Source organism: Pleurodeles waltl, chromosome 8 (genome assembly GCF_031143425.1).
Source record: "Pleurodeles waltl isolate 20211129_DDA chromosome 8, aPleWal1.hap1.20221129, whole genome shotgun sequence".
Taxonomy (NCBI): Eukaryota; Metazoa; Chordata; class Amphibia; order Caudata; family Salamandridae; genus Pleurodeles; species Pleurodeles waltl.
The window spans coordinates 126,285,924-126,303,548 of record NC_090447.1 but is presented as its reverse complement, the minus strand read 5'-3'; the positions used below and the strand labels follow the sequence as shown (position 1 = coordinate 126,303,548).

Genomic DNA, 17,625 nt, shown 5'->3' with positions numbered 1-17,625 from the left:
ATGTCGATCATAGAGTTTTGGAGAATCACAGTAGTAAGTTTCGGAAATAGTTTATAGAGCAAAGGAGCAATAGTATTATCCCTTCCATTACTATTGATAATAGAATCCAAGTTGTTTGCTTTACCCCTGGAAAATAATAGCATTTTACAGGTAGCAAGAGAAAAAGTATTTAAGAAAAAGACTTATTAAAACGGCACTCTAGATTGTGAGCAAAAAGGCGTCCGCAAGATGTGATTCTGGGATGTAATCAGTAAGCCGCAATAGGGCTGGGCTGAAGCTGAACTGGGATTCTGGCAGATTCCGGGCTTAAAAGAGTTTAAGTTGATTGAGATACACCCTTTGTGAGAAAGGTACTTTGTTTGTGTTTAGGTGTCTCAACAATCACAATTTGGTCAAAATAGTTTTACCTGGCAATGTTACATTTGAAATAATTAATTTAAGTAGTCAATAAAAAAATGCTTTAAAATAATATAGATCAATATTTTCTTGGTGCCAGTTTGTTACCTACACTAACTTGCATTTTTTTCCAGATTTTAGAATTGTGTGTCGAAATAAAACTTATTTTTGAATAAGAAAGTGTTACTATAAATCAAATCCATTGTAAGCAATACTAACTACACCTCTATTCTAAACTAGAATAAATCGGTCATGTGCTAGGTATAGATCTATCTGGTGCAGAGATCTGAGAGAAGACCATAAACAGCAAAACACGAAAAGCAGCTTTTTTGTACATTTTTACAGTAGATAAAATGCAATGTTTTATTTTAAGATCAGTGGTTCTTACCTTGGGTTTACATAACCTAGTATGGTAGTCTGTAACTGTTTGGAAAATTCTATAATTTTAGCAGCTTCATAGAGTGTGTGTTTATAAGTAAAAAAAAAAAAAAGCAAAATTGAAAATTTTGAAAAGGAAAAACCTCTGTAAATGTGAAGGAATATGCAATTGTTGACTAAAAAAAATAAGTTGGTATCCTTAGTTTGATTCATAAGAGCAGCGCAAATACATCAAACATATTCAGTATGGGTGATTGGTGGCCTCAAATAAAATACAGGCATTCACCAACAAATGGAGAGCGTTCATTGAGGGGAAAAAACAAAGCAATCCATCCAAGCTGAAGATATGACATAGCACTGTGTAACAATTGGAAACTATTTAATAAAGGTGTGGGTGTGTGTGTGCACCTCAAAACGAATGAGTGTTGGTAGACACAGAACAGCAGTAAAAAGAGCTGAGTGGGATTACCCAGGGCACCTCACCTACACACCTCAACAGAGCCCCGCCCATCTCACAACTGCCATGAAAGATTCTGTTTTGGAATGGCTTACTTCTAGAATGAAAACTCCATTTTTTTTATTTATTTATTAAAAAATGTATTCTAAATGTAAACCATTCTAAAGGCAGCACACTGCCTTTAGTTCCTCACACTGACACATCACAAAACAGAACACGACATAACACTGTTATTCTGGGGCCCTACATTTGTGGGCCGTCCCTGCCTCCTTGCTTTCAGTTTGTCAGCATTGAAAGCTGCGTTGAAGAATTATACAGCTAACTTAAGAAAAGAGACAAGAGGTATTTGCTGATCCCCCTTCACCCTCCCAATGTCCTACACTAACACTGCTCCTACAGATCATATTTGGAAAGACGAAATGCACCTGACGTAGGCAAAGATCTTGTCATATGTGGACACAACACATGTGGGTGCACCGGTGAGAGTGCTGATTTTGTCGAGCTTGACACATTGCATCTATGTGGTCTTGGCAGCCAATGCCCTGACTCGAAAACTAGAGGCAGTTCTGTCACCAAACCCACCTCATCCATGGAAAAAACAATACCTGTGCTGAGGCTTGTTCTGGTGGCCTGGGATGTTTTCACCAGGTTCAGACTGGTCTATAGGGCAGTCTGGCAGTTCCAGAGGAGCTGGACTGGCGGGCAGTTTTGGCTGCTTGTGAGCCTGTGTTATGCTTCGGTGGGGAATTTGTCACTGGTGATTTCCCTGATCTAGTCTTAAGCATTTCCTGCAGCAAGAACAAATGCATGTGGAGTGCAGAACACCTACCTATGCAGCTGTCCTCACAAGTTCACAGGAGCCCATTTTAATATGGGTGACTATTAGCCACATGATTCGCTAATTGGAGTCACTTTATTTTGGTGCCCTGGCCTATTTTCTTTACAAATCTGACCCTGGTTTTCACTCCTTTTAATGGACATCGGCCGTTCATCACTCAGGAGGTGAAAATCCACTCTTTGCAGCGGTTCCCACCTCGTTTTCCCCGTGACTGTGTAATATCTGCTCTTCATCAATCAGACACTATGTTACCAGTTTATCATCATTGTAACACCGCGTGAAGGGAGCGGAGCCAGTATTATGCGATATACGGGGCCACCTGAGAGTTGTCAGGTCTGAGACTTCCCGGTTTCTCACATTCGCACGAGGCGCTGTTGTTTCTAAAGAAAAAAATATTTATATTTTATTTAGTGGTTCTTTTAGTTTCACTGTCCTCTTTAATTTCGCTCCCACGCTACTCCTTCCTCTCTCGTTTTCTCACTCATTTTATTTTTCCACGGCGCCTTATCTCTTCTATCCATCATTTATTTCCCTTATGCTTTAAAAATAAAACCTTCTAGTTTAACGTTCTAGAGAGCCAAAGTAATCCTTTCGGGAGATACTGGACATGTTTAACGTGCTCGTTCTTTGTGTAAACGATGCATGATACGTTTGTGTAAACAAACCTCAGAAATGTGTTTCTTTCGTTTTTTTTTCCATTTGTGTATTTGCACCCTCTGCGGCACGTTTACTTGACGTTTTAATCTTCGGACCGCTTGATGGCGCTAGTGGCATACAAATAACAAAATAATTTCCTGGAACTAGTTGATCTGCTAAGAAAGCACCCCACGGACTCCCTAACCATTAAGGACATCTGGCGTCTTGTAAAAAACCGATGTAACCAAATGATAACGGAGTCTGTTATTAATGAACCCTTCGGAGCTATGCTCCTCCCTAATGTTTAGGCATCCTGGCCTATTCCGTGCGTGATACAAAACATACTGTCCTGATTAATGGCACCACAGACCTCATCTGGGGCCTCCGCATTGATACTTCTGATGCGGTAAAATTATGCGGACACTATCTTGGATATATATACCTTGATTTGCGGCGTCCATGTTGCGATTCTGCAACCTCCCTTTAGGTGCATTAAGGTTACAAAGTATTCTCTTTGCCGCGTCCTGTATAAATGATGAAATGTGTAACAATTTATATCTCAAATGACCGTATTAAATACAAACACAACAGCTCGGCATAAGCTTTGCCTCGCAGACAACGTGTCCTGTTCTCCTGTGTAATGCTAATGCGCTTAGAAAAGTTATTTCTCTTAAACTTACAGAGAAAAAAACTGCATCCGTTTTCCATTGTACGTAGAAGACCCTCTGCAGCTGGCAAACTTGCTGGGGAAAAAAATCTGTGTATTTATTCTGTGTACTTATTTCATCTAGGCTGTGCCCGACTAGAGTGGAAAGGTCCTTGCTGTACAGTGAAAAGTATCTCTTGCAATGTGGAGACAGCATTTGCAAAGGTAAACCACGAATAATTGCAAAGTTAACAAAGGTTGGCAAAATTAAAGATTTCAAAACTTTGATTACATAACAAAAACAAACACACAGGACACTCCTCGTGTTGAAGTGAATTGCATATTGGCCCTGCATCTCTTTTACCCTACAAAGCTGGGGGGGGGAAAGACAACGCCACATGGCTTCACTAGATGAACTTAATTTAAAAAGCGCCTTTGGTGACTTGCTCATGGCCCTTAAAATGGAAATGAGACCCATCAATGAAGAGCTTCCGCAATGGAAGAAAGCATTCGAGGTAAAGGGATAGAATAATCAGTTTGTGGATGACAGCCTCATAAAAGAGTTACCAGGAATTCCAGCAGTAAGTGGCCAGCTCCCTAAGGCAGCTCTAAAGTAAAGCGAAGCCGGCAAGAATCACCGCCAAGCCATAGATGGTGGAAAAGGCCTGTGTGAAGAAGAGGCGTGAAGATGGTGATGGAAGCCGAGCTAACAGCGGAGGCAAATCCTTATCCTGGCAGACGCCTTTCTTCTGAAGAGATGCAGGATACATTGTGGTGATGCAAGAAAAGTGCTGAGCATCCTGCAAGATGGCATCTTGGCAGAATCCTAAGGCAGGGACCAGTAGGGAGTCTCTTAAGCACAAGAAATACAGAATACTGCTATTTCTTGACATATTTCAAAACGGCTGGTAGGGAGAACTGGGTCCAGGAGCTTCACAAACAAGGCAGAGTTAACCCAGTGTAGGTTCAACATGAAGGTTTGGTGCAGAAGAAGCCAGTCTCGCTATTTACGCATTGCAGATAGTTGCTGTAAAATGACAAATATGTTCATTTGTACTTTAGCATTATGCTGGATTGCCCGCCATTTTGTAATGTAATATAAGGTGGATTTGTAGAGCGCTGCTGGTCACCCGTGAGGGAGTCCAGGCGCTGAGTGCCCATTTTTGCAAAAGGTCATCACATTTAGATATCTGAAGAGTACATCATGTAAAGTTGTTCATTGTTTAAGTGCTACTCCCCCATACTCCCATGGCTTTGCCGCGCACACGCTGTGACACATTCTGTGTCCAGAGGGGTTCATGTGAAGGTTCAAGGGGGCATTAGGATGGCATAGGCTAAAATCGACGCAGAGCCTCAGTAGACCTACTGTTAGACACACAGGAAACATGTCCAGTTTTGAGCCTGTACAGCAAGATAGTCATGCACCTTTGTTAAGCTCCTGTTTAAAGGATACTGGGTTTCTTTACAAGACTGTTTTAATTTGTGAAATAGCTCTACTTTTACTTGCCACAGTTTTTGCCCTTTGGGCAGTGGTTCTAGGCACAGGGACATGTCCCCTTGCCAGTGTCAGTGCCTAGTTGGCATTCCTTGAAGGAGTATTGGACACAGCCCAGCCCAGTTTCCCAGACTATGAAATGGACCGTCCGCATGTACTGCAGGTAGGTACTGGGTACAGGGAGTGTCTGAAGCACATGAGCAGTGAACTTTGGGGGTAGGTCATTGAGACTGAGTCGCTAACAGTATCTGACGAAATATAATTTTTGGACCTTAACAATATCACCTCTTCGACTGAAGTTTATCAGCTACCTATTTATGTATGTCATGTTTTACTATTTTTAATTGCAAAAACAGTGGTTTCAAATCCTATAGTTTACATAATTGTCAACTATTGTATTAATTTTCATAATTTGCAGAAATTATATTCTTTCATCTGTGGGAAAATCAAATTTTTAATCCAGTGTTTAGAGAGGTCATTCTTTCTTCAGCTAAAGAAACTCCCTACTTATTTTGACACTTGACCCAAACATCAACGCAATTAGAAAAATAAACTGGAAAGTTCAAATCATGTTATTTACAAAATAGGATTCCTTAAGCAAAATGCCACAAAAAGTGAGTCTTTGTCGACAACATGAAAAGATGTGCAAACAACACTTTCTAGCCTACAATAAAGAAAGTTACCTTTTGGAAAGGGAAGAAATGAAATTAATGTGCTGGAGTACATCCTCAGAAAGGCCCCAGGGACGCAGCAGTGCACCTGTTTTTGCTGCTGCTAACGGGTAACATATTTAGGCGATAGAAGCATTTGGAAAAGTTGTGTACTTAAAAAAAAAAAAAAAAAAATCAGATGGTTTTTAGCACCACATTTTCTCATTAAAATGTACTTTGATAAAAAAAAAAAAAAGAATCCTCCGAACTGGTTCCTGAGACACCAGTCCACGTTTTACAGCCAGGAGGGCGTGGCCTAAAAGGCCAGAGTTGCCGACATTGAAATTGGAGGACCGTGCTGGAGTCCCGCCTTCTGCTCAGCTCATCATCCTGTTATTCTGGGCAAATCATTATCACTTAATCTTCCTGTGTCTTAAAAAACGGTAAACTCTGATCTTGTGTGATGTAATCTGGTGCTCCTGTAAAGCACTCAAGGCGCCAAATTAGCTCTATATAAAAACTGCAAAATATAAGACTCTTCATAACTTCAGTTTAGGTGCACAGACAAATCTTCGGTTCCATCTGGGTCTCTGGATTTCGCTGTGGCATCACCAGCTTCCTTTGTCCAGAGACCCTTCTGTATTCCCAGGCATCGAGAGTGTGTGCTGCATGCCCAGGCAGCTGAAACTGATCCAGTGGATTGCTTTCAGGAGCAATGTTCCCTCTAATTTTTTTCCACTGTGTGCGGCAGTGTGCGCTCCAGCCAAGGATACGTGTGCCAAGAAATTGACCATTCACGCGCGCGCAGCGCATAACTAGCCAAGATCTTTGGCATTAGCCTCTCCATACCACTAAAGCAAAAAAGGGATATCATTGCTCCATGCAATAGGGCATCAAGGCAGTTTTGTGACCTGGTTGCACACCCCAAGGACATGACCTGTTAAGTGCCACCTACACCCCAGTTAGAGAAAACAGGAACATTGCCCGCGGCCTTTAAACGCTGTTTTCATTGACTTCAATCCAGATTCAAATATGAGCATTTTCTGCAATAGGAGAGCACGACTATCGCTCTAAAAGGCTTATTTGAGCTGAGAAAGTGATAATGCATATAAACAACTATGAAGTATGACAATGATGGAAAAGTTGATAACAGCACATTTCCTAGCTCATTAACCATTAATTTTCAACATAAATATCACTTGCTCGCTTGTATGCTAAAGTACGCCAAATGATGTTTAAAACACTCCCTGCGGCATTTAAACTCGGTTTTCATTCACTTCAATCCAGATTCAAATATGAGCATTATCTGCCTTAGGGGAGCACGTATATCGCTCTAAAAGGCTTATTTATTAACGTGCGCGCATGCCGAATGGGCCTGCGCGATGGGGGAAGGAAAGGTGCGCGCACGCTCGTGCCTTACAGGGAACATTGTTCAGGAGTGTACTGCAAAATTTGAGTTGACCAAGGAATTTCCCTGTTTCCTTGATGTTCTGCACTTTCCATGAAGAAGGGATAATGTCAGTGGGGAGAGCCTGGCGTGCACTGGCAGCACCTGAACCTGTAGATACCTGGGGTCAGCGAAAGTTGAATACTACTAGAACTGGAGAAAAGTTCTGGTTCCAGAAATTCAAGTCCTATTCCAGACACAGTCTGTTCAGTACACAGGCAGGATTGCAGGAAAACGTCCTTACCATTCACTGACACCGGACAGTTCTCTCCTGACTTTGGGATCTTGCAGGGATTTAAAAAAAAAAAAGGATTGGTGACTGTAGAAAGCTAGCCTGGTGTGGGGTGAGCACCAGTGATGTTATCACACTATACCCTAACTGGAATTCGCAATTTTAGGAAATGCAAAGTCCAGGGTGCTGGGGGCCTATGGCCCCCTCTGCTGCACCTCCCAATTTTTTTTTCCAACATGTAAGATGCACACATGCCAAAAGGGCATGTGTGCTTTACATGTACATTTTAAAAATGCATTTTTAAAATTTGCACATGGTTACCACCAAGTTCAACTTGGTGGTAATAGAGATTCCTTAATGCCCAATTTGCATTAAGGAATTGCTTCTTACATGTGCTTTAGAAATCGCAAATAAGGAATCCTTATTTGCGATTTCTTATTTAGAGAGTCGCAATTTGTGACTCTCTGAACAGGGTCGCAATTTTAAGGAATCGCTATTTTAGCGATTCCTTAAAATTGCATTAAGAATGCCTTTGATACATTCTGAAATGGCTTTTTGCATTCGCAAACGGGCATTCGCACCGTTTGCGAATGCAAAAAGCTTCGATACATCTGGCCCAAAGTCTCACCACCTCCAAAGTTGGGCAGCTGGTAGAGGGGACCAAGGGAACCACTCAAGACCACCACATGTGTTGCAGGATCCACGCAAAGTTGCAGGAGTGAGGACCCACGCAGCCGATCATTGTTGCAGTTGGTGCCTGCAGACGCGGGAGAGTGACTCCTTCACTCCAAGGGAGATGCCTTCTTGCTTCTTGGTGCAGACTGAAGTCTTGCCGCTCTCAGATGATGCACAGCTGGGGGAAATGTTGCAGTTGCTTGAAGGAGCCGAAGAAGCAATGTTACAGAGTGACGTTATCGCTGGAGCTGCAGATTGTAGGTTCCTCTGAAGTCCAGTGGCGGTTCCAGTGGCCAGAAGTCAAAGTAAACATTGCAGAGGAGTCCTGCTGGATTCTTGCAAGTGGAATCTGAGGGCCCACCCAAGTGGGAGACCCTATATAACCCTAAAAGGGGGATTGGTCACCTAGAAGGGTGACCACCTATCAGGAGGGGGCTGTGATGTAATCTGCCTGACCTGGCCACTCAGATGCTCCCAGAGGCCTCTGCCCACCTTGGATTCAAGATGGCAGAATCAAGTGGCCACCTGGAGGAGCTCTGGGCACCTCCCCTGGGGTGGTGATGGACAGGAAAGTGGTTGCCCCCCTTTCCATTGTCCAGTTTCGCGCCAGAGCAGGAGGTCCCTGAACTGGCGTAGGCTGGTTTATGCAAAGAGAGTACCAAACGTGCCCTTCAAAGCATGTCAGTGGCTTGAGGAGGCTACCCCTCCCAAGCCACGTAACACCTATTTCCAAAGGGAGAGGGTGTTGCCTCCCTCTCCCAAAGGAAATCCTTAATTCTTCCTTCTTGGGCTTGAGCTGTTCAAGCCGCAGGAGGGCAAAAACCTGTATGTAGGATGGCAGCAGCACAGGCTGTACCTGTAAACTGTTTGGAGCAAGCTGGGGGTCCTCTAAGGAGCTCTTAGAGTGCATGGAATCATACAACCAATACTGGCAACAGTGTTTGGGTATGATTCCAACATGTTTGATACCAAACATGCCTAGGTTCGGAGTTACCATTACGTAGCTGGACATAGGTATTGACCTATGTCCAGTACACGGCTAAATGGCTTCCCCGCACTCACAAAGTTCAGGAAAATGGAGTTGGAGTTTGTGGGGACACCTCTGCTCATGCAGGGGTGCCCTCACACACAGGTACTTGCACCCTGCCCTCTGGTGTTGGAGGACCTGCCATAGGGGTGACTTACAGTGGCCTGGTTCAGTGACCTGTAGTGAACGGGTGAATGCACCTTTTCACGCAGGCTGCAATGGCAAGCCTGCAGACACATTTTGCATGGGCTCCCATGGGTGGCATAATACATGCAGGGCCAATGAGGAACCCCTGGTGCCCCAATGCTCTGGGTACCTAGGTACCATATACTAGAGACTTACACGGGGGCACCAGTATGCCAATTGTGGGGTGTAAAAAGTTGGGGACAACCAACTCTTGAGGGAGAGAACACAGTCACTGGGGTCCTGGTTAGCAGGATCCCAGTGAACACAGTCAAAACACACTGACTGCAGGCAGAAAGTGGGGGTAACCGTGCCAAAAAGAGGGTACTTTCCTACAGTGGCAAAACCTGAGTAAATCAAAACTAAAGTTCTCGCACTTTCTCTACCCAATGTTTATGGTAAAGTGTAGAAATGCAATGTGGCTAAGGCTGTCTCCCAGTCCATTGCGCAACAGAAACAAAGATGGCAGAAATCAGCCTCCTTCCTGCTTAAAGCCCGATCTCGCCAAATTCCTCGCAAGGCCAGCCCAGTTCCTCTCCGCAATCATCTAGTAAAGGTTCCACCCTTCTGTGGTTCACTTGTTCTCCACCTAATGGTATGAGCGGCCTCACTTGTCTGAGGACAGGCTCTGGACATATTGTTTAGTCTCATTCTTTCCTTTCAAAGGTAGATGTGAGCTAAACGTTTGTGGAAGCTGGTTTTCCTCCCTTCCTGCATCCTTTGTTTAAGGTGGCCTTAGGCACCAGACAGATTTCCACCAGAGGTAAAGGACTGTGGGTGTGAAAAAGGGACTGTGATTTGTAGACTGTCGGCTGTGATCCAGACAAAATAAATAGCCTTATGCTAAATACCATTGGTTTGTCCTAGGTGGGCAGTATGCCGAACTTTACAACATAGCTAAATAGTATATAAAATGAAAATAGAATTATTCTGTTGATTTTGTTATTTCTTAATTGCCTGGGCACTGAAAAAAATGGGTTCACAAAGGAATTTGGGCCCGAAATATAAGCTCACAACGCCTGCCAAAAAAATCAGCATCTTGGATTTTTTTAAATTTTTTAAAGTGCATTTTTACAATTCGGGTCATTCCCCTTGTTGGTTTTGAACTGTAATAATGCAAACAAATGAGGGATCTCACAGTCCTGAAGAAAGCCCTTTGATTCTGCGGGCATTAGCACAAGAGGCTGAAACAGGTCGACTCACTAGAATGGAGAGATAAATTACTTCCCCAACCATCCCAAGTTTCCATTTTTATCTTGCCGGAGAAAAATGAAACTCAATAAACTTAGGGCCTCATTACGAGGCTGGCCGTCCAAGGACTCCCACCTTCGCAGTGACGGTCAGACCGCTGCAATTGTGGCAGTCCGACCGCCACATTACGACCATGGCAGTTGGACCGCTAGGGGACTATTGTCCCCATTGGAAATATGGTTCCTGATGGTCTGACGGCTGTCTGAGTTATTGCATCTCTACTTACTGCCATGGAAAGGCTGGCGGTAAGCCAGTGCTGGGGGCCACAGGGAGTATACAGTGCGCATTCTAAGCGTGCTGGAGGGCCCCACTGTGCGACAGCATTGGCCTCAGCTCCATGAGATCAATGTTGTTGCATAGTTTCCACTGAGCTGACTGGCAGAATTATTGGTTTTCGCCAGTCAGCCCAGTGGAAACCTTGTAATGGGGTTGGCGGGAAGACCGCCAGCTCCGCTGCAGTCTCCTCACCACGAGTCTGGCGGTTGGCTTGTCCAACCGCCAGACTCGTAATGAGGCCCTTTTCCAAGGCATTTTTATTGTTAAACAACATAGCCCCTGTCCAGATTCCATAGAAAAAGAAAGAAACAAAAATCCTGTACTAGCGTTATACAGCTTATACTGATGCACACCTTGTCGGGATGCAGGCCCAATGATGAAGCCTGCCACAAATTGTAGGTGAGCGCTATTTTTACAAAGTAATGAATATTCCTTTTGTAGGAGTATTATAAAACGCACACACCCTAAAAGCAAATCATGGCTTACTATACTGTTTGTGTGATACGTATTCATTAGGGAGGATGTGAAACTGGACTTTCACAGAACACTCTTTCTTTTTCTGAGTGTAGGTACATAGTGCCGAGCAGCAAAATACTTAACGAATGTAACTATCCTATTCAACACATTTGCACAGACTGATGTAGGTGAGAGCTTTTGGCACAGGTCGGACTCTTTCCATCCAAATGTTTTGATAGTGCCAAACTTTCCATGTTACAGTAACTTTTGTTTTGTGGGGCAACATGTTTATATGGGTTGGCATAGCGAGTGTGGGCGGGAAGGTTTATTTCCAGAGTAATACATAGCAGGCATGCAGATATTCTAGAACTAGGACTTGTTGCCATGTTGTTGTTCGGGTGGTGTAGGACCGGGAGGGCTGTTGGTAGGTGACGTTCTGCATTTGTGCGCATGCACTGGCGTACAGGAGTGCAGCTTGAACAACTATGAAGCTAGTGGCCTTGAACAGAGTACTCTAGAGCCAGCCAGACTTTAGTTATTGCCAGTGCAGTGGTTCTGTATTATGTGCAGCTCTAGAGCTGATGGACCCTGTATGATCTGACATGAAGGCACTGTTGAGCCTCACCTATGGAGTTCTCACTTGGCCAATAAATGTTATAAAGTACTTGACTCCATAGTTTTTCATATGAATTCACAATGTACCCTTTGTAAATGTATGTTTCTCTCCATGTTTTTGTAGGATAATGACTATGTACACATTCATACACCTATAATTACATCCAACGACTGTGAAGGTGCTGGAGAACTCTTTCAGCTAGAGGTGGGTTATGACATTTAATACCTTTGTCGTTGATAAGTGAAGCATGTGTGATTTATGGTCTAGCAGACCCCATTCATATACTTAATGGAACAGATGAACTAAATGATACTCTTAGTCAGTTCTGTTTCACTTTATTTTGTTTCATAATGGTTTGAGAATTCCAGAAAAAATACCCCTTCTGCTTAAGGGCATGTGATGACTTGGGACTTGTTTAGGTGTTAAACCATGTTGTTTTAGATTTAATTTAGGAACTTTGGAAATACCAAGCACAAACTTTTTTCACACTCCATTTTTCTGGTTTATGCTGTATTCCACTAACCGCTTGGAGCTGATGCAAACTAGGAATATAATGCAAATTGCAGACATTGGTTTGATTTTTTGCGACCCATCTTTCCTCTACCTGCTAGCTGATGATGAACTGCAGTGCACACCAGGCAGAATGTGGGTGCACATTTATTTCCTTGGTAGAATTAGAACCCAATGGAATTTGAGCACCTTTGTGTTTACAACTCATTATGTTGCCTAAGCTCTGTGACTGGTAGACTACTCTTCCTCTTTGCTTATTGTGTTATCCACAGAGTTCACTATCGGGACCGCACTCTTTTTGTCATACCTCCATTCTTATAATTGATTTAACTTCACCCATTCTTTCTCTCCAGATAATTTATTTTGTCTCTTTATCCTCTTTGTATTGTTTACCATGTCAAACTGAAATGTCTCTGGCAAAAGTCTGTATGCTCCCTGTAACCACACAAGCTCCAGGTTCTAAGTCTCTTCATATTTTAACACCAACCATTACATAATCATGTTCTTCCAATAGCTACAACCAAATCCCAACACATCCTTCTCCCTTCCAACCCTAACGGACAGCTATATACAATCTGAATAAAGGAACCAGCAATAACAAAATACATACAGACAACAGCTGAACAGAATGACGGGAGAAAATACCCCACATTGTTCCAGGCATCATAGAATCAAGATGTTACAATAATTGTGGAGTTTTTTCTTTTGCCTAAATAAATTTGGCCAGTGTCAAATTTGACATTTGTTCTGAGTGACGGATCATCATTCATCAAACTTGGAAGACCCCTGAGTGCAAGGTGTGGGCATTACTCCTTGGGGGCACAACCGGCAACTTCCGTTTGTTCTAGACTTTTCCATTACTAAGCTTCACAACCACATCCATAACTTCCATCACTAGTCTGGGATCTTAAAACATAGCTCTGTGTTTGACTTTACGTCCAGTCAACGTCATCCTCACCCAATCACCTTACCTTCAAACCTGATGTTCCCACTTTGTCATATTTATGTTGAGCCTGAGCTCTCCTCTCCTTCACACATCCAGCTCATCACATTGGATCATATCCCATTTCAACCATTTGCTATTAGTTTTGAGACAGCCAATCTCCCCCTCAAGCACAGAGTTCATGTGAGCAGTTATTCTCACAGTCCACAATGTATCTCCACGCTTCCCTTCAGCTTACACCACTCACTGTGGCCAAGTGAGGACTGTCTTTGACAGCCCGGTGAAGTTGTTTCCTTTGGGTGATAAGTCTGCTCTATGAATCGATATAACATAACATAACAAGTCCACTGTTACTCGGATGCTAAAGCGATGTTCTAAAATTAATTTACCTCAACCCTCCTCAGAATTTCCAAAGATGGCAACTGAGGACCATTGTCCGTAGCAATTTCAGGAGGTACATTTTCCTTGCCAAAAACATCCTTCAGGAGCACTGTCACAACACCACCACTGCTACTTTTCGTGAATCTTACCCTGCACCGTTTTGAGAAGTAGTCTCTGCAGTATTGAGCTTGCACAACACCACCTACTGCAATGTCCAAATGCAACTTAATGTAAGCTTTCTCTAGCCTCATAAGTCACATTGTCTCTGCGATCTGGCTAGATACAGTCACCCAAGACTTATCATCACTTACATCGCAATGCAACATTTGCACAAAATGTTCTACAGCCATTTATAAACTTGGCCACCAAAAGACCTCCCTAAGTTTCCTTTTCATGTCCTTCATTCCTATATGTCCCTCATGGCAGATCTAGGTTTATTCAAACATTAACCTTCTCAGAACTATACACAATCCTTTCCTCCTTATAGTTCTCCATATATTGTTATTTCATAGGCCAAATACTGATATGCCCCTTCCTCCTTTCCAACCACTCTAACCCTCTTCCAATCCTTGATATCATTCTTTTTCACTCACACATACCTCATCTACCTGCATAGCCTGACCTGCTGCTCTTCCTTCGTTAAAGCACCATCTGTGCCAGTGCTCACCAATTTAACAACATATTCTTACTGCACATCTCTACATAACTCATATTCAACCAGTGGCAATGTTGACAAACAATCAGTTGTTATGTTGCATGCCCTAGGTACATGCAATGTGTGTATAAATATCCTTGCTACCTACCTTCCTACATGGCAATTGTTCGGGTTGGGTTGCGAGCTCTCTTAGTGTACAAGACTTTGAACAATGGTTTATAGACATGTTCTGGGAACAAATGTATCTCTCCGGAAGTAAGATCTTAAATGATAAACCCTCCCCCAATACGCCAGTGTATCCAGTTTATTTCAACAGTACATCGCTTCCACACCTCTTACAGACCTGGATGCTGAAGCCACAGCTTCCTTCCCCCCCATCTTTCTTCTGTGATAGAACAGCCCCTACACCACTTGCACTTGCATCATTTAGTACAGTTTATTGGCACTTTGTATCAAGAGGTTTCATATGCAGATCTAGCAATCTCAGCACTGTAGAAAAAATGTTGCTCACCTTGTTCTTGTTGATAGCCATCTATTAATGTAAAGCACCAAAAGCAGAATCTTAAGAAATAGAACTCTGTACAGAATGTTCAAAACTTGGCCCTTGAGTAACATGCCAGTTTATTGCCACTTACGGGACCTCTGCACTGGGGTGAGACCAAAATGGACTTAACTGAAGAGAGCTTAAGTGCTCATTGAGCAGATGTCCGAAGACAAGAGGATCCTCCAGCCCAGGTTCTAAGATGATTCCCATTCTAACAGCAATCATCACCTTATCACTTTCACCCCTCTACCTGCAGCTGGTCCTTACGACCACATCTCTGTACTTGGCCAGACTAATGCAGAGCACTGTGACTGTCAGCTTCAAGACGTTCTTTAGCACAATAAACTCTTCATTCCCTAACCCACCCTTCCACTCTCTGTGTGGGTTTCGGATATAGTACGGAACCAAATCTTTTCCACTAAAGGATGAGCTTGGTTTGTGTTGTGCTGAAATAAGCACTTTTTTAATCAACATATTCTGTCCTTCTTTTACATCTAGTGTGATGTATTACAGTGTGCCACATTGAGCCCAACCCTGTTAAGTGTCTGTCAGTTCATAGCTTAAATTGGTCCAGGCACATGATCTCCTTTTTTATGTTTATGTAAGAAGTTGTTACCATTCCCCAGGCATAGACCCTGTCCATTAAAACCCATGCCTTAATCCCGATCCAATACCAGATTTATTCCTTGACCAGTTGCACCCTCCCCCATGGTGCCCATCATGAAGATTCTTGTATCCCACTGGCACCTAACACAGAAAGTTCTAGGAATTCTAGTAGTTTTCCATTGTTGGTCAGATGAGAATTTACCTTTAAAACAAAAGACAAGAGGCATCTGGCAAAACAGGAAATGGTTTAATTAACATTACGTCCAGGAGAGCAGTTACAGAACCTGGGTCCGAGGACCGTCTTTCATAGTACATTGGTTTAATGCTGGTTTTATGCATTCTTCCGGGTGCAATAAAGTAATAAAAAGTGAACATTCGTCCCAGAGTCAGATACAATTCTAGATAGGGAAAGCAGGTGGGCCTCGACCTGGCATGGACACATTGTGGGCCGGCGAGTACGTGTTCAGATGTCTGACCTGAGGGGTACGTAGTCGCTGTGTGCTCTGGGTCCTGATTGGCTAACTCTACCTACAGTGCTTAATTTGTAAATAAAGACCTGCAGGTGCCCAAAGCCCTCCTCTTAAATACAGAGCTGCTGCAATTAAGTTTGTGATCACAGAATACTGAAGCAGCATAATCCTAAATCCATCTCGAGCCTCTTTAATCCATTTACAGACACTCCTGCCCCTTCAGCTCACTCTTGAAGCTTTCCACTTTCTCCCTTTGTGACGCTTTTCTGTTTTTCTCTTCCTCCGTCTTTCCCATATGTTTCTTTTGCTCGCAGTAAATGTTGATCATAAGAACAAGCGCCGGCCCTCAAAAATAAGTGTTGGTGCTCCGCACCGGAAACAACGAGCACAAATTAAGCACTGTGTACCTAACTATGTGTAGCATCTGACTTTATGGTGTTTTGGAAACATCCCTCCGGCCATGTGTGCTTTATTGGGGCCAATCTCCCGGGACCATTGTAGTGTTGCTGCCTATCTGTAGGATCTGTTCTATGTTTTAAAGTTTGTGCATGTAGCTGTTGGCTGAGTGCTATCCCACCTGTGACCTGTCAGTCATTAACCTTCACGCCTGGGTAGCAGAGCCTGCCTGACCATCTAAGTACGTGGGGTTGACTGAGAGTTTATCCTGTCATGAACTAACAGCTGCAATGCAGCTTCGCTTGTGTATGAAAATGTATTGTTCGTGTATAACAATGTCTCGCATCATTATTAATTAGTCCAGTACCAACACCATACATAAACAACGCTCCCTCGTGAGTTTAGTACCTGTGTCAAACATCAGTGGAGAGAATATATCAGTTTTATGATACCGATGAGTTATCCCCAACCATTGCTCTTTCCACACAGAGCAACGTTTCTTCAGTGAGTGGAAGTATTCCCATGAGATGTGCAGTTTTGGAGGCAATATCACAGTGTTTAGGTGCCGTCCTGGGTGCGGGCTAGTTAAGCAATACCCCGACCTCGCCCAAGCGTGTGGCATCCTGGCTCTCAGGGAAGGGAGATTACCTTGTGGAAGCTCCCGCTGGAGATTCTTTTTCACCGTGCGTATTGTGAACTCCTGTTCCAGAAGGCAGCACTTGGACATCTTAATCTTCTTCACCTGACTCCTGCTTTTTTGATCCAACTTCACAATTCTGGATTCAAATAATAACCAAAAAAACACACAAGATCAGTATATTGTGTGCATTTTAGGGCAGACCAGTCGGGCAAAACAAATTGTAAAGAGACACTGTAAACAGAGTAATACCTATGCAGTTGATAAGAGAAGCATGTGTGTGATGTGTGTAATGCTCTAGGTGTGTGGTCTAACACCTGTTTTCACATGATGCTCTGTGGTCATGTTTGTTTCATAATAATATAATTGTACAACATGTCTTATGTGGGATGTCACTAAGAGAATCATTTCATGTTTCTTACAAAAGGCCAGATGGATCGCACTGGGCCGGTCCATCCCAAGAAAAGCAGATGTAGTTGTTTCTCTCCCTTTCATCACAAACTTAAGGATGTGAGACTATAGAGGACTGATAAGGTTTATATGCTAGATTTAGGGTGACCTTTGTCCTGATGAATGTTCCGGATTCATTAAATGTAGACAGAAACATGTTGGCACAATCAGGGGACTGCATTTTACTGCTTCCCCAGGTCTTTTGTTGGTTTTGAATCATGTGATGGGGAGTGAGCAATAAAATTCACACAACATTCACCCTCTCTACGCATTTTTGCGTTTCTACATTCGTAGGTCCCCAGGGAGAGCTAGTAATATAAAAAGAAACTCTGGGATACTCACCTACTCCTCCACCAAAATAGCTCCCGGGAGAG

The 17,625-nt window shown here is 43.2% G+C and overlaps 1 protein-coding gene across 2 annotated transcripts in view; it reads left to right on the top strand.

The window, feature by feature from the left end:
- NARS2 (asparaginyl-tRNA synthetase 2, mitochondrial) overlaps positions 1-17,625 on the top strand; it is a 402,607-nt gene that overhangs the window by 41,762 nt on the left and 343,220 nt on the right. For both annotated transcript variants that reach the window (XM_069203933.1, XM_069203932.1), the window contains exon 5: positions 11,783-11,863. In XM_069203933.1, the coding sequence (XP_069060034.1) occupies positions 11,783-11,863 (81 nt within the window). The remainder of the gene's footprint in view (positions 1-11,782; positions 11,864-17,625) is intronic.